Source organism: Monodelphis domestica, chromosome 7, assembly GCF_027887165.1.
Source record: "Monodelphis domestica isolate mMonDom1 chromosome 7, mMonDom1.pri, whole genome shotgun sequence".
Lineage (NCBI taxonomy): Eukaryota > Metazoa > Chordata > Mammalia > Didelphimorphia > Didelphidae > Monodelphis > Monodelphis domestica.
Window position 1 is genome coordinate 153,139,486 of NC_077233.1, and position 21,223 is coordinate 153,160,708.

Below are 21,223 nucleotides of genomic sequence, written 5' to 3' on the forward strand. Positions count from 1 at the left end.
GATTCAGAGAACCTGGGGAAGGGCTGTCTGAACTGATATTGAATGAAGTGATCATGGTAAAGCAAACCATTCTCCACAATTGCTACAACAATGTAAACAAACAAATGAACCAGAGTTCTGATCAATGTGATGCCCAATTTTGGGCTGAGAAAACTGACAGTGAAACTTATCTCCCTTGTCTGAGTAGAAAACTGGTGGTACTTGGGATATAAATGGGGCAAATGTAAGAATGTCATAAGATCCTTTGTATATGCCTCCTCTCCATTGCCACTTCCACCCATCACAGGTCCTCAGTACTTCATACCTAGACTATTATAATAGCCTACTGTTTGATCTCCTGCTTCAAGTATCTCCCCACTTCAATTGATCTATTTAGTTGTGAAATTGGTCTCTCTAATGTGCAAGTAGGGCTAAGTCAACTCCCTTCTTTATTCAATGAACTCCAGAGATCCCCATCTCCAAGATAAAATAACATAAATCCCATGATCTAGTGACACTGACTTCTTTGCCGTTCTTCTCACAAGATAGTCCAAATTCCTAACTTTTTTTTTTACCAGTTTTCTCCCATATTTGGGAATCTATTCTTCCTTATCTACTTCTCATATATTCTTTGGTTTCCTTTAAGTCTCACTGAAAGTTCTACCTTCTATAAGAAATCATGCTTTATCTCCTTAAGTGGTAGTATCTTCCCTCTATTATTTCCAATTTTCACACACATACACATCTTTTATTCATAATTTGAATTTTCCCTTTCCCATTAGAATGTGAACTCCTTAAAAAACAAAGCAGTCCTTTGCCTTTCTCTGAAGGACTCAGTACATTGCCAACCAGGTAGTAAGTGCTAAAATTCTAGTTGACTGATATGTAATCCCAAATGGACTATACATTGCTTTCTTTGTTTTAACAATCTCCGTGACTATATGATTATTACGAAACATCAACAAAACTTTTATTTTAAAGGGGAACATAGAGAAGGAGAAGATGAATGAAGACCAAAGGATTTGGAATAACAAAGGAGGGAAATTGGGGCAGCAAAATAAGAAGAAATTGGTATCAGTAAGATAGAATAGGCAAAGCTAGGGGATCTAGTGTGACCCAAGAGAAAGAACACAAACTTGAAGTCTGACAATCTTTATTCAGTCCCACCCCTGTTGTTTATCAGCTGTGTGATCTTGAGAGTCATTTAGGCACTTTACTCCTCAGTTTTCATATTTGTAAAATAATGTTGGATTGAATGCCCTGTGAAGTTCCTTCTATTTTTAGATCTCTGAGTCTTTCATTTCCTAAGAAGGAAGATACGGTAGTGGAATTGGGTCTCCAATAAAAATCATCACACCCTAAATATTATATTATCTACATTGGAATATGTGAAAGAAGTCAATCATAAATGAATAAAAAAATTTTTGTATTGCTAAGGTCCCATCTGATCCAGTTAGAATTTTTTTAATGAATTTTGAGGTTATATGTCTAATATTCTATATACTTATGTCTCTTGGTATTGCTGTGGTCCCCTATTATAATAAAAATAATTTGACTGCTACTAACTAGCATTTATATAGCATTTTAATGTTTTCAGAACACTTGGTATGTATCTTTTATATGCTTAGAACAATTCTGGGATGTAGGTGTCATTATCCCCTTTTATAAGTGAAGAAACTGAGACAAATAGAGATTAAGTGACTTGCCCAGGGTCACAGAGCTATTAAATGAATGAGGCAACATTTGAATTGATGTTTTCCTGAATCTAGTTTCAGCACTCTATACAATGTGTCACTATATTTCCTTAGTCAGGGGATACAACTTTTTTCATCCCCTTATCCAAAAGGATTCATATTTCCAACCATATCAGGAGATAGAGAGTTCAAAAGAATGAAGATATCTTCACTAAACTATAATGTGTGAAAAGAACATGGAGATGCAGAAAAAAAAGATCAAGAGGGTATATTCAAAGAGGTAGGGGCAGAACCAGGAGAGTTAATACAGCTAATAAACTAAACTACACAACTAGGCACAATGCTAGATGGCAGGGATAAAAATACCCCAAATGAAATAATCTCTACTCATTTTTCACATTTAGAAAATTTAGTTCTGATAATAAACCATGTTATTGAATATATCTGAAAAGAGAGAAGGGATATAGGACCATTTTCTCTGAAAAGTATGCATGACAGCCTCTGGTATACCTGTGCTTAGTCTTGAATTCAATAATAGAGAGTTTTGGAATCATAGAATTATGGAATGTTAGAAACTAGGTCACAACAAAGACCAATTTTCAGCAAAACAAGGTTCCAAGATAACTCCAAGGACACATAATAAAAACAAACCAAACTATTCACAGCCAAAGGTGGAACTATTGGAATCTGTTTGCAGAACAAAGTATGCCAACCTTCACTTTATTTCCTTCATGAGTTTTTAATTAAAGATGTAGTATGTGTCTTTAGTCATGGCATGGGGAATATGGAAAATATATGCATGGGAGATAGAATGCCATAGCCATAAAGGGTCTTAGAAAATGGAACTGAAAATGTCAGAGGTGCAAGTAACCTCATAATAAAGAAAAATGAACCTTGAAGGAACTTCAGAATTCATATGTTTTTGTAGCCAAGAACACTGACCCCTAACAAAAATTTTTTTCTTCTTTTTTGGAATTTGGAATTTTTTTTCCTTTGGAATTATCTTCACCTTCCATTTTGGGTTTCTTGATTTGGTTCCAACTATTTTACATAAAGGTATCTAGGTGGACCAATGGATAGGGCATTGGGCCTGGCTTCAGAAGACTTGTGTTCAATTCTGGCCTCAGTCACTTACTAGCTGTATGACCCTGGGCAAGTAACTTAACCCTGTTTGCCTCAATTCTTCTTCTGAAAAATGAGCTGGAGAAGGAACTACTCCAGTACTGTTGCCAAGAAAACCCTAAAACAGGTTTTCTGAAGATTTGATTACCATTGAAAAAAGATTGAACAGCAAATCATAAAATCTTATTTAAGTTCCCAGAACATAAAATAATAGGATGTTAGATTTAGAGCTGATAGGGGCCATTGGTATTATTGTATACAATTTTCTCATATGCATGACTCTCCCTTTCAATATCCAGTCCCTCTTCTTACTTCCATTTTCAGTTCTGAAAATGACCCTTCTCCAAACAGTCTCCAACATTTTCATTTACCTCAATGTGAGATCCAAAAGTCCGTTTCTTCCTCCTTCTCAAACTTCTCCTTCTCACTTTGCTGTTGTTATTCCAGCCTTTTGAACAAAGAATCTACTTTATACACATTTCCAAACATGTCTTTGTACCTTGAAAAAGCACCAAACATATAAATATGTAACCTATTTCCACTATGTGTTTGTCTGAGGTTGCCAGTGTTTTTACCATAGCCTATTTGCATCTTTACTTTTCTTCCTCCATGGTTTCTAATAATATTCAATGAGAAAAAGACTTAGATTCTTAAAATTCAGAAATACTATAAAACATTGCTTGCATCAACAGAATGTTACCACTTCTATTATAAGAACATGGCTTTAATTTATGTAGAAAATGGTATTGATCTTCAAGCCCTAATTTAGGTGACTACTCTAGCCTATGGATGCTAAATGATAAGCCATTAAATCTAGGCACAAACTTTCCATCTCCAGATCATCCCTGCAGTGTTCCTCAGAGAATTTTTGTAATCCCTGAAGACATTTAAAGATTTAAATAGGAACTATATAGATGTTAACAACTTCAAAGCTTTAGGGATGTTTCAGTGTCCTAATTAAACCAAACTTATAAAGCTATTTGAATTGATAGCATAATAAGTGAAATTAAAAATATAAAGATTCTTACATTTCATCTTGTTAACACAGTAGGGAAGTGGACACAACTATCTAACTGATTCAGTCTAATTCTGCCAGTTAACAGAGCTAATGTTCTTGATCTCAGTCTTGTGTCATTCACAAGTATGATAAGCATACAAATTATTGATAAAAAACATTACTGAAGAGTCAAAGCTACACTAGACACTCTCTCTTAGTGGACATTAATATAGCAATGACCACTCATAGGTGTTTATGAATCAATGCAACTCTCTCATCATTCATCCATTATCTCTCTATTTTGACCACAAGAAAAATATAGAAAAACTTCACTTAAGTATAGAAATTAAAAGTCTAGAACAGACTAGAAGATGGATGCATGTCACAGCTCATATTGGTGCATTTTAATGCTTGTAGAGCACTTTAAATTTACTATATCTTTTTATCCTCACAACATACTCAGTACTCTGGGATGTAGGAATTTTTATTCCTATTTTACAGATGAAGAAACTGAGATAAACAGATGGATGGTTATATTGCTAATAAATGCTAAGTCTTGATCATCATACAATATTGCTGCTACTGTATATGTTCTTCTAATTCTGCTTACTTCACTTTACATCAGTTCCTATAAATCGTTCCAAGTTTTTCAGAAATCTTCTTCATTTATGCATATCTTGTTTAACCATTCCTTAATTGATGGGCATTCCCTCAATTTTGAATTATTTGCTACTACAAAAAGAATTGCTATAAATATTTTTTATATATAGGTACTTTCCCCCTTTTTAAAAATCTCTCTGTGTTTCAGACCTAGTAGCAATTTTGCTGGATCAAGGGAGTATGCACAGTTTTTGACCACAAGAAATGGTTCCAAATTGTTTTTCAGAATGGTTGGATCAGTTCAAACTCTACCAACAGTGCATTAGTATCTCAATTTCCCACAACTCTTCCAATATTCATTTTCTGTCATATTAGCTAATCTGATAGTTATGGAGTTGTACTTTGGAGCTTTTAAATTTGCATTTTCTATTCAATAGTGAATTGAGAATTTTCCCATATAGATAATTTTGATTTCTTCATCTGAAAACTGCCTTTACCCATTTATCAGTTGAGGAATGACTAATGGTCTTATAAATTTGATTCAGTTTTCTATGTAGTTGACAAATGAGACCTCTGTCAGAGATACTTTCTATAAAGATTTTTCCCCAGTTTTCTTTTTTTCTTCTTATCTAGGTTGCATTATTTTTATTTTTTGAAAATTCTTTTTAATTTTACAGAATCAAAACTATCCTTTTATATCCTGTCATGCTCTCTATCTCCTTTATAGTCATAATTTTCCTTATGAGGAAAATTTTAAACAAATAGAGAATCCATAAAGCAAAAATTTAATATAAATTATAGTATACCAATTCTACTGAAGAAATGTGAGTGAAATACAGCATTCACTTAGGAAGTGGATATCTTCTTTATAAGATGGCATTTCTGTCTTAAACATCTAGTTGGTGCAAATGGATAGGTCATTAAACTTGGAATCAAGAGTAACCTGAGTTCAAACTCAGACCCTATGTGACTCTGATGAAATTATTTAAGTTCTATCAGGCTGAGCTTCCCCAGTTTTAAAATATGTATAAAATAAATATTTATATAACTGGTTGTTGTAAGGATCAAAAATATTTTAGGAACTTTGTAAAAGTTAAAGTGGTATATAAATCTGTGATTATGATGTCTAGATCATGACTTAAAACCCAATATGACAATTCCTAGATATACATCTATCAAGAATAGGTAAAATGTATTTTCCTGGAAACTTGCAAATCTGAAAAAAAAAGTGTTTCAAATTGAAAAGGAAATAGGAAGAAAAAAATTGTCTTTGTTTGACAACCAGGCTAGATATTCCCTAGAGTATTTAAAATTCAGGAAGAATAGAGGTGGCATCTCCTATGTGACAAAATCCAAGAAAGGAGACAATAAAACTACTATTTTTTAAATATTTAGATATAAATTCAGCAAAGGAAGAGGACATTTGAAGGGTAGAGCCACATATGCCTGTGGAACATGCTAATGCTAATGCTAATGCTAAATGATAATGGAGAAAAGACAATAATATGTACTTCCTTTCTTACTTTGATTTCTATGCCAAGGAGAAATAGCATTTCACTAACAAGGATAAAGCAAATGTGTCTAAAAGAGATATGGTATTCATGATAAATAAGAAGATAAAAAGAAAATGCCTTGATGCATTCATATCACTTTAGTCACAAAAACTACATCCTTGATTAATAGAGGAGCCAGTAGATATAATTACAGAGTCAATATAAACTGATTTTTTGAAAGATAATGAAGAATGGAAAAGGTACCATGGGAGTAGAGAAAGACAGATGTTTTAAATTATTTTTAAAGGAAGAGAATGGAATCTAAATTTTAGGCGACAAACTTTATTTTAAATATTGGCCAAAATGCAATAATCCAGGACAATTCTGAGGGACCTATGAGAAAAAATGCTATCTACAACCAGAGAAAAAACCGTGGGAATAGAAACACAGAAGAAAAGCAATTGCTTGATCACATGTGTCGATGGGGATATAGACTCTAAATGATCACCCTAATGCAAACATTAATAATATGCAAATCAGTCTTGATCAATGACACATGCAAAATTCAGTGGAACTGTTTGTTGGCTATGGGAGGGGGTGGGAGAAGGGAAGAGAAATAATGTGAATCATGCAACCATGGAAAAATATTCTAAATCAATTAATTAAATAAAATTTTCCAAATTATAAAAATAAATATTGGCAAAGTTCTAGTGTATTGTTAAATGAATGGTTAATGAATATTTAGCAAAGGAAATAGTGATCAAAAAGAACCCATATTGGCTTGATCAAGAATTGGTCACAGCAAAGATCAAATTATTATCAGCAAAATAAGGTTCCAAGATAACTCCAAGGGATACATGATAAAAACAAGCAAATAAACAAAATGCTATCCATAGTCAAAGGTGGAACTGTTGGAATCTGATTGAAGATCAAAAATATGCCAACCTTTGCTTGATTTCCTTCATGAGTTTTTAATTGAATATGTGATATGTCTTTAATCATGATGTGGGGAATGCAGAAATATAGACAACATAAAAACATTGAGATAATCCATATTAGACTATTCACCACCTCAAGGGAGGGGAGGAAATAATGAGAGAATCTATTGCAAAATGTTTTTTTGAATTGTCAGAAATTGTTTCTACACATAATCAAAAAAAATGGAATTCAATAAAAATAAACATACAAACAAAAAGAATAGTTCATAACAGACAGAACTAATTTCCTTTTGTTGGTGGATCACTTAACTAGATCATGAGGGCAATGTGCTAGATGAAGATTACCTAGATCTTAGAAAAGTTTTTGATAACATTTTTTATGCTATTCTTGTGAAAAGATGGGCAGATCTGAGTTAGATGATACTATGATTAGATTGATTCAGAACTGAGTGAACAACTGAACTCAGAGTAGTAAATAATGTTTAAGTTACAACATGGAAGAATATTTCCACTGGCATGTTCCAGAGGGGGTAGATTTGGTCCTGGTGTGTTAAATATGTTTAATGATGACTTGGATGAATGAAGAGCTGGCATGTTCATCAAATCTGAAGATAACACAAAGCTGGGAGAGAGAAATAACATGCTGGATGATAGCTTAGATATTAAAATATATTACCCAACAAGAAGAGTGGGTCACAGCTAATAAAGATGAAATTTGGTGAGGATAAATAGACATGTTTTCATTTTGGTTAAAATCTTTTACTTTATAAGTTCATGATCGAAGGTATGGGTGCCATGTATCCATCTGGAACTTATGTGACACATGTGGTCAGTTGCTGGCCTTTTAAACCCATTTTATTGCTAGTCCATTTTCTATGTTTCTGAACAGTGTTGATTGAAAAGTAAGTCCTTATTCCAGTTTCAAGTATAATGGATTTTATTAAATACCATGCTTAACTGTTCAACTGTTTCTCGGTCTTGTGTACCTAATCTTTTCCAATGGTTAACTTAAAGAAAATGACCAGGGGGCAGCTGGGTGGCTCAGTGGATTAAGAGTCAGGTCTAGAGCTGAGAGGACCTGGGTTCAAATCTGACCTCAGACACTTCCCATCTGTATGACCCTGGGCAAGTCACTTGACCCCCATTGCCTAGCCCTTACCACTCTTCTGCCTTGGAGCCAATACACAGTATTAGCTCCAAGACAGATGGCAAGGGTTTAATTTAAAAAAAGAAAGAAAGAAAGAAAAGAACCAAATAATTTCATCATTACTGCTTTATGCTATAGTTTGAGATATGGTATTTTATTATTGATATTTTGTTCTTATTAAAATTCACTTTGTATTTCACATTCCAGTATGTATTATGGTTATTTACATATATATTATAACCTTTTTATCTCTTCAAAAGAGAGAAATTGACTAGAAAGAAAAGGATAGAAAATGCTAATAGACTTGAAACCTAAAATAAGTAGATTCTAAGCCAGCACTGCCCTGTCTTTGATGAGTTTAATTCACTGGTATCAGGATTAGATGAACTACCTCCTACAATTTTGCAAGAATTATTAGATGTAATTTCTGAGTCATTGTAGTCATTGATCTTTGAAAGATTGTGGAGAATGAAGAAATTTTATACAGTTCTTCCATGGCCTCCCTTCTGTTCTCCTTCTATACTCTCAAATACCTCATTAGTTCACCTGGAAAATATCTATATGTATGTATATATATATGTGCATAAGTGCTATGTGGTCATAAGCAGAGCATTTATATCTCCAAAACTCTGTTTCTACTTCACCAACTGCCTAGTGGACATTTCAAATGGGATATTCTAGAGGCATCTTAGACTCAACATATCTAATATTTAATTAATTACCTTTTCGCATAAATACTCCTCTCTTTTAAGCTTCCCTGTTTGTGTTGAAAAACAGTATCTTTCCCTCTGGTGCCTCAGTTTTATAGTCTTGGCATTATCCTGGACTCTTCACTGTTTCTCTCTCCACATATTTAATAATTTGCCAAAAATATTTCTCTTTAAATCACTGCAATATATCTTGTCTATGCATAACCCTTCTGTGCATTTACATAGTTACTTATCCCAGTTCATACCCTCATGACTTCTCAATTGCAACAGACTCCTTATTGGTTTCTTTGTCTCAAGGCCTTTATTCCTCCAGTCCATTTGACAGAGTGCTAATAGAGTCAGTTTTCTTAAGCATAGTAATACCTCTATTCAATCAACCCTAGTAATTTCTAGTAATTTCCTGTTGCTTCTAGGATGAATGTAAAAATTTCTGTTTAGATTTTAAAGTCATCCATGATCTAGCTCCAACCCATCTTTGTAATATCACTGGATATTGCTCTTTCCCTCTACACACTTCAGTTCAGTCAAACTGACTATTTTATTCTTTATATTACACTCCATGTTTTATGTATTTTCCTTTGCATTATCTGTTCTCCAAACTCAGAATTCACTCCTTCTTTAATTCTGTCTAATATAATCCCTCTCTTTTTCTAACAGGTAGCTTCTAAGATCTACCTTCTATATGTAACTTTTTTGTAATTCTCCTTAACTGTTAGCACCCTTTCAAATTATCTTCTCTTTCATCATTTATATCATTACATGATATTATACATCAGATCATGTCATGTCATGATATATCATATCATATATCACATCATATTATAAGTCTTTTAATATTTCTTGTATGGAGCCAACACTGGTCATTTTAACTTCATACCATCCAATTTTAATTGCTCTGTTGCCCATATTTCAATATCCATTGTTTATTGTTTCTCTTTTTACCAGCCTTTGTATCAGTTCATAAAATGCTAACCATGTTTGTAATTTCTTTTTTTTTTAACTTTAAATGAGACTGTATGACAATATTATTTTAGAGTCTATGCCATAAGTAAGCATAGGATGCAAATAAATTTGCAGACTTAAAAGGAATTGTACTTACAAGATTAAAGAAAACAGAAATTTGTCAGATGGAATAGGGAAAAAGGGACAGACGTATTTTTAAGTATTTCCTGAAGTGTATGCAACAAAACAAAATTTTTATGTACTTTCTGAAATAAAAGGATTTGCAATTGAAATCTCTTAATTGGTAATGAAATAAACATTTCATAGCTAAGTACAAGTCTATTTTGAAAGTGTTCACAAATTTATAGAAACAAAAATTTCTCTTTCTCCATGCTGATCTAACACTTTCTTGATGTTTGTAGACCAAGCATATTTCAAACTTAATTTTCAAAACTATCCCTTAAATTTACTGACTCTCTTTTACAAAAAAAAAAAAGCACTAGATCTACTGATATAAGATATAAAGTAAAGCCCACACTTTTAACTTGAAGGAAATCTCCAGTCTTTTAAAAGATTTCCTGGCCTACCTGAATATTCTCATGAAAGCTCATTTTACACACTGCTTTCATTTTTTCTCATAGATACAAATGTCCATTCCAGTTTCTTTTTTTAATTAAAATATTTTATTTTTTAATTATATGTAAAAGAATTTTAACATTCAAAAATTGTAGTTATACAATTTGATCAAGCTTATACATGTGAAGTGAGGCAAAACAAATTTCCACATTCATCATGGTGTGAATGAGAAAAAATAAGAAATAAGGAAAACTTTAAAAAATTGCTTTGATCTGCATGAAAACTTCATTAACTCTTTCTCTGGAGTTATATGGCATGAATTCTTTGAAATAGTTTTAGATCAATGTATTTCTGAGAGTAGCTAAGTCATTCTGAGTTGAACATTATTCAATACTGCTATTACTGTGTACAGTATTCTTCTGATTCTGTTCACTTCATTTTGTATCAAGTCATATAAATATTTACAGGTTTTCTGAAAGCATCAAAGCATCCTGATAATCAACTTTTATAGCACAATAGTATTCCATCACAATTCCCTAGTTGGTGGACATCCCCTCAATTCCAAATTCATTGCCACTACAAAAATAGATGCTAGAAATATTTTGTACATATAGGTCCATTTCTGTTTTTTTTTTAATCTCTTTGAGAGACAGGCCTAGTAATGGTATTGATGGGCCAAAGAATATTCACATCCTTTGGTACATAGTTCCAAAATGCTTTCCACGATGGTTGGATCAGTTCACAACTCTACCAACAGGACATTAGTATCCCAATTTTCCCACAGTCTCTGCAACATTTGTCACTTTCATTTTCTATCATAATTAGCCATCTGATAGGTCTGAGGTAGTACCTCAAAGTTGTTTTAATTTGTGTTTCTCTAGTCAGTAGTGATTTAGAGGATTGTTCATATGATTATCAATAATGTTCTGAAAATTCTTCATCTTCATTCTTTCTTCATCTGAAAACTGCCTACTCATATCCTTTGACCATTTATCAATTGGGTAGTGATTTGTATTGTACCAGTCTAAATTTTGACTCAGTTATCTGCGTATTTTTGGTGTAAAATTTTCCCCCAGTTTTCTGCTTTCCTTCTAATCTTGACTATATTTGATGTGATCAAAATTATCCATTTTACATCTTGTAGTGAACTTTAGTTCTAGTCTTATCATAAATCCACCCCTAATTCAAAAACCTAAGAGATAAACAATTCCATGGTCCCCTATTTTGCTCATGGTATCAGCCTTTATGTCTAAATCATTTACCCATTTTGACCTTATTTTGAAATAAGTTAAGAGATGTTGATTTATGTCTAGTTTCTGCCAAACTGATTTCCTGCTTTCCCAACAGTTTTTGTCAAATAGTGAGTTCTTTTTCCAAAAGTTTAGATCTTCAGGTTTATCAAGTACTATAATATGGCCATTTACTACTATATATTGTATACACAATTTATTACACTGATCCATTACTCTGTTTCTTAGCCAGTACCAGTCTGTATTGATAATTACAGCTTTGTAATAAAAATAATACAGGTCGGGAACTGATATGGATATGCTAATATTCATGAGGTTTTTAATTTATTACCTTGATATTCTTGATCTTTTGTTCTTCCAGATTAATTTTGTTATGATTTTTATAACTCTGCAACATAATTTTAGGTACTGTGATTGATACCTATTTTCTTATAGCACAGTGATTTTCCATTATGCTTATATATTACCATTTGTTTTGTTATTCATGAATTAATTAGCATGCTTTGTTTCTAGTTCTTTGCAACTATAGTGTCAAATGCTATAGGAATTTCAACAGAGTAGGACTCTAGAAATGACATTAAATTTGATCATTATTAGTAACTTTGGAGAGAATAGTTTCAATTGAGTGAAGAGATTAGAAATCAAATTGTGAATTTTTGAGAGGCAATTGAGAGAAGTGCAAGAAATCAGTATAGAAAGATTTGCTCTCTCTGAGTTGGGTTGTGAAAGGCAAAAAGTGAGATGACAATAACCTGAGGAAAGAGGAGTTCAAGTGAGGATTTTGCTTAAGGAATGGGGGACAATGAAAATATTTGTGGGACACAGGAAAAAAAATTGAAACATAAGGGAGACAGAAGGGACAATTGGAAATAAGCTACATGAGAGAATGTTTTGAGGGCACAGAGATTAACATTATTAATAAGATCTACATTTCTATCTCTCAACAGCAATAAAATAGTCCCTACATTCTAATGTTGGAGAAATTGTGTGTGTGTGTGTGTGTGTGTGTGTGTGTAACATATACAAAATGAACAAGGTAGTTTTGTGGAGACAGGATCAAAAGAAGAGAGAACATGGGAGTATGTTCAGGATATTTGAGACACAAAAGCAAGGAGAATGAGCTCATTAGAGATGGCCTCAGTTTTTCTCTGTGAATTATGAGGCAAAGCTCTATGTTGAGAGAGAAGAGGAAGTGTTTGGGATAGGCAGTGTGAGAAGAGAAAATAATGTTTGGAAAGATACTGTCAGAATTGCTTTGAAGAGGCAATTCATCAATAATAAAAATAATTAAAATGTCCCAATGAGGTTGAGATGCGACAACATAAATTTGTAGTGAATCCAGTAAAAATGGTTGTATGACTCCCTCCAGTGGCTTTCAGCAGTACATGAATAGTAACAGAGATGATGAATAATCAGAGTGATCATTTCATCAGGTGATAAAGAATAAAGGGATTCAGGAGAGAAGATATGTAGTTGAACTGACTAATCATATATATGTATACATATTAGCACTGAAGTGTGAGAGAGAGGAGTGAGGATAGGGAATATATTTAGGAAGGGTAAAACACAGAGATAAAAGGATTAAGAGTTTATATTTGATAAAAAAAAATAAGCTCTAAAGAATGGGGAACTATGACACCTGTGTGTGGTGATAAAAAAGAATTTCCACTCCTTTGAGTGGTTTAGGTGGGGAGAAGATGAAGAGCATGGGAATTGGAGAGACTGGTAAAGGTGGGGAAAATAGATTACGGTGAACATGATCTGGAATAATTAGTGTATCTGAATGGAAAGGGCTACAAAGGATGAGAGATTCCTGAGAGAGAGTGGTAGGACGGTGTCTGGAACTCTCAATGAAGAGCAAAAAAGATATTTACACTTCCTCTTAGCACAGTACTTAGGGGGGCATAAATGAAAGTTTTTCAAGGCAGGGATTCAATATTTTTTGGAATGAGTCGGGTTTCTGTGATTGTGAGAAGATAGAAGGAGTATTAAAGGAAATATATATATATATATATATATGTATATATATATATATATATAATTTAAAAGGTGTTTGTTAATAAAATGGGATTTTTGGAGAGTATAGTGGGAAAGGGATGAAGGAATATGGATAAAATGAATGGATATGAGAACTCTAAGCTGTACAACTTTTCATATTTTCCTCAAATACAACTTTCTGGTCAGGAGTTTTTCCACACCCTGCTTTACCTCCTTGTTCCTCAGGCTATAAATGATAGGGTTCAGCATTGGAGTCACTATCCCATAGGACAGTCCAATGAGTTCATCAGAAGTCTTAGTATCCTTTGACTGGGGCTTCATGTACATGAAAAGGGCTGAACCATAGAACAAGATCACCACAGTAAGATGGGCTGAGCAGGTAGAAAAGGCTTTCTTTCTCCCTTCACTAGAATTGATCCTCAGGATAGTGGAGAGGATGAAGACATAGGAGAAGAAAATGAGGAGCAAAGGGAAGACTAAAAAAAAGAAATTCCCAACTGTCATGACAAACACATTGAGGGAGATGTCTCCACAAATAAGTTTGAGAAGAGCCAGGATCTCACAGGTAAGATGGTCAATGATGTTGTTACAGAAAGGTCTCATCATAGCCAGCAGAGTGAGTAGCAGAGAATACAGAAAGCCTGATGCCCAGGTCCAAGTTGCCATCTGGACACAAAGTCCTTTATTCATGATGATGGTATACCTCAAGGGATTACAGATAGCAACATACCTGTCAAAAGCCATCACAGCCAGAAGCACACATTCTGTGCACCCCATTCCTAGAGAAATCACCATCTGCAATGCACATCCAGTGAAGGAAATGGATTTCCTTACAGACATGAAATTTACTAGCATTGGAGGAATAGAGGAGGATGTGTAACAGATATCCAGGAAGGAAAGATTCCCGAGGAAAAAGTACATGGGTGTGTGAAGACGGGGATCCTGGATGCTGATTATAATGAGGATGCTGTTTCCTAATATGATCACCAGATACATGACTAGGCAGAGAGCATAAAGAGATATCTGGAGACTTGGGTAATGAGAAAGTCCAATCAGAAAAAATTCAGTCACTGCTGTATAATTCTCTTTGTCCATGTTATTGCATCTGGGTCATCTGTAAGATTTAGAGAAGAATACAGTTAGAAGAAACTGAAATAAAATTAACAATAATTTCCATTAATGCTTTGTTTTTTGTCATTTTTCTTTTTAATATCAATTTTATTTTGATTTTCTTTGGGAAGCACAAATATTCCACTATATAGTTAAGAATATGAGTAAAGAACTTAAATTTAACTTTTGTAAGCTGGACCAAAGAAATATCAAGAGGTTATAGATCACATAGAGATCTAAATCTATGTTGCTCTGATCTTCTGTCCTTTATCACAAATTTGCCTCTCTCCAAATTTAATATACATTAACTTTCACTTGATAAATCTAGTCTGTTTTCCTAATCATTTTCTACCTTAAAAGAAAACAAATAGTAGTGAAAGCTTATATTATTATTATTTAAAACCTTTATCCTCCATCTTGGAATTAATATTATCTATTGGTTCCAAGGAAGAAGAGTGGTAAGTGCTAGGCAAGGGGAAATAGCTGACTTGCCCAGATTCACACGACTAGGAAGTGTCTGAGGCCAGATTTGAGCCCAAGACCTCCTGTCTCTAGACCTGGTTCTCAATCCCCTGAGCCACCTAGCTTCCCTCCTCCAATTATTTTTTTTAAAGCATGAATCATCAAAACTCGATGGTCCTGAAATCTGGCTTCAGACACTTCCCACCTGTGTGACCATGGTGAAGTCATTTAAGCCCCATTGCTTAGCCCTTACCACTCTTCTACCTTGGACCCAATGCATGATGTAGATTCCAAGATGGAAGGTAAGGGTTAAAAAATACTCAGTGCTACTAGTATGATAAATAGAAATAGAAATATCAATTAATGGAAAGGACCAGGAAAGCAAAGTCAGAAAAAGTAGAAGAGTAATCTAGTATTTGATAAATTGATAGGCAGTGATTACTGACATGAAGAATCTGTATTTGATGAAATCTGATGGAGAATTTGCAGAGTATTTCATAAACTGTTTATATTAATCCCTTGTACTATGTGCTACAATAAACTCCATCTATATACGTGACTTAAACACAAAAGAATCACATTTTAAAAAATTCAAGACAATGTAATAATATCTCTTGCAGAACTGTGGCTGAGAGGGCAGTTCTTAACAAAAAATTGCACAGAATTGATCAGAGTATGAAAAATGGATAATTTTCATTATACCAAATATAAAGGCTTTCTAATGAATAAAATCAATGAAGCTAGAATTGTGAGAAGCAAGGACCTGAGAAAAACATTTGCAGTGAATGTTTGAGGAGCCTTTTGAAGACAGGCATACTAATGCACTCTTGGTAGAGCTGAATTAGACCAGTGATAATGAAATAATTTAGAATTATACTATAAAAGTCACTAAGTTGTATGAACTATTTGTCCTTGAGATCCATTGTTATGTATATTCCTTTAAGAGGATACATACACACAGACACACAGACACCTACATAAACATTATATCATGCGTGCACACACAGAAATACATTCATATAAGCCTTTTTTGTAGTAACAGAAAATGAAATGAAAGTGGATGTCCATTCACTGGAGACTGGCTGAATAAGTTGTGTCATCTGAATGTAACAGAAAATTGTAGGATATATAGAATATGGAGAATTTACTCAGTCTTAAGAAGATATATGTAAGGATACAGAGGGAAACAAACAACAGGTCAATACTTTTCTGGTGGCCACAGTAATTTAAAGTGAAAAAAAAACAATACTGAAAGACTTCATAACTAATTAATGCAGTGGCATTTGCTAAAATACCTCTCCTACCTTTTGGTGGAGAAATAATAGACCCTAATTGAGGAATATATTTTCAGGCATGGCTAATGTATCGGTTTGATTTGCTTCATTGTAATTCTTTGTTATAAGGAACAATAAAAAAAGAGGAACCATTGGAATGTTAAAGATATATAAAAATGAGATAATCTGTAAAGTACTTATAAAAATGTCACCCCCAAAAATTCTAAACCCCCATGTAATTGTAAACCATGTAACATTCTTAGCAAAATGTTGAGGGATCATGTGGGCAGAATATTGCATAATTTGTTAGATATATTTAATGTATCAGTTTTTAAAAACAAATTTACTTTGTTACAAGTCCTCATTTATAAACACTTGTTTAATTTTGAAGTAAAGGGGTTTGCAGCTGTAGGCGATGGTTCTGGAAGTCACAATGATGTGAAAACAAAATGCAGCAATAAAAAATGTATTTTGAAAATTGTCAAGAAAATACAATTTAAAAGTTTTTATTGGTGTAATGACTGGGAAGACCTCCCAGAACACAAAACATAGAGCTACACATTGAAAGTGATTGTATAACTTTAAAAGTTGAGTGGCTGAGTTGGGAAGGATTTAAAAATGGAGACTATCAAGTCAGATGCGATCTTAGTCCAATTCTCTTATTTTATGGAGGAAAAATCAGAGCCAAAGAATAAATCCTGGACTCAGTACTCAGAAACTTGATAATCTGATGGAAGCTAATAAAGAGTGAGCTGATATTAGAATCATTTCTTTTTAAAATATTGCTTTCATCTTAGGATGAAAAGGCGAGGAAAAAGATTCTGGTAATCATACAGCATTAGGTCTTTTCTGCTCAAAAAAATCCTTCCTCAAACCCTCTCAATTTTATTTTCACATACTTTACTTATAGTTTCTAGAGCTTCCACAGTATAGATGCTCAAGCCTGGTACCATCTGCATTGCATTTCTTTACCTTTGGATATTTCTCTATCAAGTTACATTCCCAGCTTCTGCTTCCATCTCCAAAATCCCTCTCCCCAAGATATTTATTACTGCTTTCATTTACCTCTCTGTGTGAGATCCAACACTCTTCTGTTCATTCCAAATTACTTAGTTGCTTCTTCCACCTTTCTGAGAAAAATAAGTTATTTATATACATTTTTAAAAATTTCTTGGTGGCTTGAGATAACATCAAGCACAGATGTGTTCCTTGATGCAACTATTTACCTGGCTTATACGTGGTTGCAACTGTTTTTCAAAGAGCTATTTTATATCTTCAGCCTTCTCTCTAAGTTGTTCCAAAGGCATGTACTAAAGCAAAAATTATATTTCCCATAATTCAGAATAGTATGCAATATTGTGAACTTTAACATAATTCTGCCATTTCTATTCCAAGGTCTTATTAATTTAGCAGTGTTCCCAGTCTATTCAAGTCTATGTTCCTGGAAAATTCCAAAGGATCATAGATTGGCTCAAGATAGCATTTTATTCTCTGCCCCAAGTATTTTAGGGATTTTTGTAATCCCTGAAGCAATTTAAAAGTTATATATAGCAATGGTATGGAATTGATGAACTTTGGATACTTTAGGGACAATGATCTATGTATTAATTAAACAAAACTTATTAGGCTATTTTAATTAATGTCAAACTCAACAAAATACAAAACATAAAACACCTTATTTTACTCTGTTTATGTTTTGTGAAAGGGCACAAGGATAATAATTGATTGACTTCCCAAGGACAGGACAAGGGAGAAAGAGAGGGAGAGAATTTAGAACTCAAAATTTATTAATTTTTTATTTAGTTGTAATTGAGGAAAAGAAAAAAAATAAAAATTAAAGCTAGATTTCACCCTGCTAGCACAAACAAGTGTGAGAACAAAACAATTCTCTTTGTGGTTCAGTTCAAGCTCCCAATTTTCTTTGACTTCTCTGGGTATTGCCAGCTAGAGAAGATTGGATTAAAGCTAAAAATATCTCCATATTCGATGCCCTACCCTCATCCTCTAATGTGAATCCAGCTTCTGGGTTAGACATGATTTTGAAACTCATATTCACAAATGATATTGACTTATAATTTTCAACTCTTTGGAATGGAGACATGTAGACCAGAAGATAGATGCAATTAGATCTAATTGAATGACTGAATCCAATGATGAGCAATTGCTAAGCTTATGTTAGCCTCAAGGGAGGTATCAAGTGGAGTAGCAAGTTCATTCTCTGAACTTGTTACTTTATTAATTAATGGTTTGCATGCTTATTATATTTGTGGATGAAACAAAGTTGGAACTGATAAATTTTATGTGACTTTCGAGTATCAGAAGTACAAAAGAGCTTGATGGACTTTAGACAGTTGATTCATCAGCTCCCAACTTCATGACTTGGCTCTTTAATTATTAACACAATAGAGTCCAATGTACCCTACATTTAGACAAGAGAGAAGCCATGGTCCACCACTTACAGTTTTTTTTTTTTCATTAAAAATAGAAATTAAAAAAATAAAGAAAATGAGAAAACCCTGCAACTCTACCATTGGTATGTGTTCGTTAAAATCAGTCATTTAAAATGTTTAATCCTAATTTAATTAATTAATCAACAATTATTCTAGGTTCTAAAAGAGATTATAGTCTCCAGTGCTAAAAGATGCATCATATTCTAGGTCTCACCAATGCCATAAAAATTCTTGCTCAACTATTAAAATATAAACTTTATTAAATTCTCCCAAATTCTAATACCCCTAATTTATGAATTTATAATCCTCAAATATAAAACAAAACGTAAACATAAAAATTAAATAAGTATAGAAAAGCTGACTAGATTTGGAGACTTCCTAGCTCTTATACAACTGCATCAACTTGAGCAAGTTATTTCCCTTGACTTCCATTTCCTCATCTGTAAAATAAGAGAATTTTATTAAATGACTTGGGTCTTTTCAAGCTCTAGATATATGATTATCTGATCCAACAAAATATATGTTTCATCTACCAATGTTTTTATCTAGTATGTTTTTGTACAGATGCTGTGATATATAGCCAAGCCCCGAAGTGGCAGTCAGCGTGCAATGCAAATTAAACTCAAACACAAATGCAACATTTTTTTTTCCCTTTCAACAACTCACTCATGCTTTGCCCTGGCAGATAGTACAAGCCATCCTGGTCATCTTTACCCTTAAACATTTTCAACTGCCTTCTTTATCTAAAGACTATGTAAAGCACAACAAAAATTCAGAGCTTGTTTGATTATTCCCCTACTCATTTGATTCCACCTTCCTATCTCTTTCATTCCATTAAGGATACCCATAAAGGACTTGGTCAGCATATAGATAACAATGAATTTACAGCCTTATAAAATAAGACAAATGGATTTTATGAGTCAAGATGGCGGCCTAGAAGGAGCAGAAGTTCAGACCTCTGAATACCCTTCCTTACTGATCACAAACTGAATGCGCCTAGGGGATTGAAAATCACACTTAACAACAAGAAAGAGCAAAGGAACCCTCATGCTGGACTTAATTCAAAAGGTACACCCCACAAAAAGCCAGAATTCCAGAACACTTGGGTTTAATGGGAAGCCAGAAGGAAGGTCCCAGGACACATCCCCTCTCCCACCTAAAGTGCTGAGACTCCAGCAGCAGTGGGAACTTCTGGGCGAGCAAAGGTTCTGGTTTGGAGGGTGCACCTTGCGGGCAGGGATGTGCCAAGTTCAGAGCATCCAACACAGACAATGGGGAAGGAGCTAGAGAGGGAGCATAGACCTGGCAGCCTGGCCAGAGCTTTGGAGATCCTCCATATTTATTCCAGCCTTCCAGGACTCAAAGCACACCCAGCCCAACTAAGCTGAACTTAATCCCATCAAAAGTCTCCAAAACTCATGGAAGCCCAGGCTCCACACCCATCCTCATTGACTGCTGGACTTTAATCCAATTAAAAGCCTCCAGAGGACAGGGAAGCTCAAACCCCCAACTTCCCTCCCCCAGAGACTACACCTAGAGATCTTCTGTTAAAGCTCCAAGAGGGGAGACTTACAGAAGCCCCCAAACCAAAAAAATGAGAGGAGCAAGAGCACAGACAAATACGGGGAGCAAAAAAGTGGTGAATATGAGCAAACAACAGAAAAAGACAAAAGAAACTATAATAGAGAGCTTCTATTCAGCAAATGGAACAGAGGGGGAGAGATCAGCAAAAGATAAATCAGAAATCCCAGCAAATTGGATACAGGCTGTGGAAGAATTCAAAACACAATTAAGAGAGGCTGAAGACAAATGGGAAAAGAACTTAAAAACAAAGGTAAGTAATCTGGAAACAGAGGTGCTTGAACTAAAATGAGAAAATAGTGTCTTAAAAGCCAAAATCAACCAGCTGGAAAATGAGGCAAAGGAGATGAAAGATGAGGCACAGAAGATGAAAGATGAGACAAAGGAGATGAAAGACAAGGTAAAGAGGATGAAAGATGACCTTCAAAGAAAATCAGACCAGAAGGAAAAGGATGACCAAAAACCCAGGGAAGAAATCCAGTCTTTAAGAACCAGAATACAAAAACTGGAATTAAGTGACCTTACAAGGCAGCAGAACACTATAAAACAAAACAAAAAGAATGAAAAAATTGAGGAAAATATGAAGCATCTCATTCACAAAACAGACGATTTAGAAAATTGTTCGGGAAGAGATAATTTAAGAATCATTGGTCTACCAGAAGACCATGACAAAAGAAAAAGCCTGGACATACTATAGGAAATTATTCAGGAAAACTGCTCCCATATCCTAGAACAAGATGGAAAAGTGGAGATTGAAAGAATCCACAGATCACCTCCTGTACTTAATCCCCAACTGACAATACCCAGGAATGTTATAGCCAAATTTAAGAACTATCAGACCAAAGAAACAATATTACAAGCTGCCAAGAAGAAATAATTCAGATACCACGGAACCACACC

General features: G+C 34.0%; 1 protein-coding gene across 1 annotated transcript; it reads right to left on the reverse strand.

Moving 5' to 3' along the window:
* Positions 1 to 13,599: 13,599 nt before the first annotated feature.
* LOC100616809 (olfactory receptor 13D1-like) lies at positions 13,600 to 18,137 on the reverse strand. Its single transcript, XM_007499021.2, has 2 exons — positions 18,122 to 18,137; positions 13,600 to 14,555 (listed from the first exon to the last, which is right to left on the reverse strand). Exon 2 carries the CDS (start codon positions 14,539 to 14,541, stop codon positions 13,600 to 13,602), a length of 942 nt encoding a protein of 313 aa, XP_007499083.1. The 5' UTR covers positions 14,542 to 14,555; positions 18,122 to 18,137.
* Between the last annotated feature and the right edge of the window lie 3,086 nt (positions 18,138 to 21,223).

Bases quoted from the DNA above. Each gene is read 5' to 3' on its own strand.
- LOC100616809 (XM_007499021.2), bottom strand. From the start codon at position 14,541: ATGGACAAAGAGAATTATACAGCAGTGACTGAATTTTTTCTGATTGGA.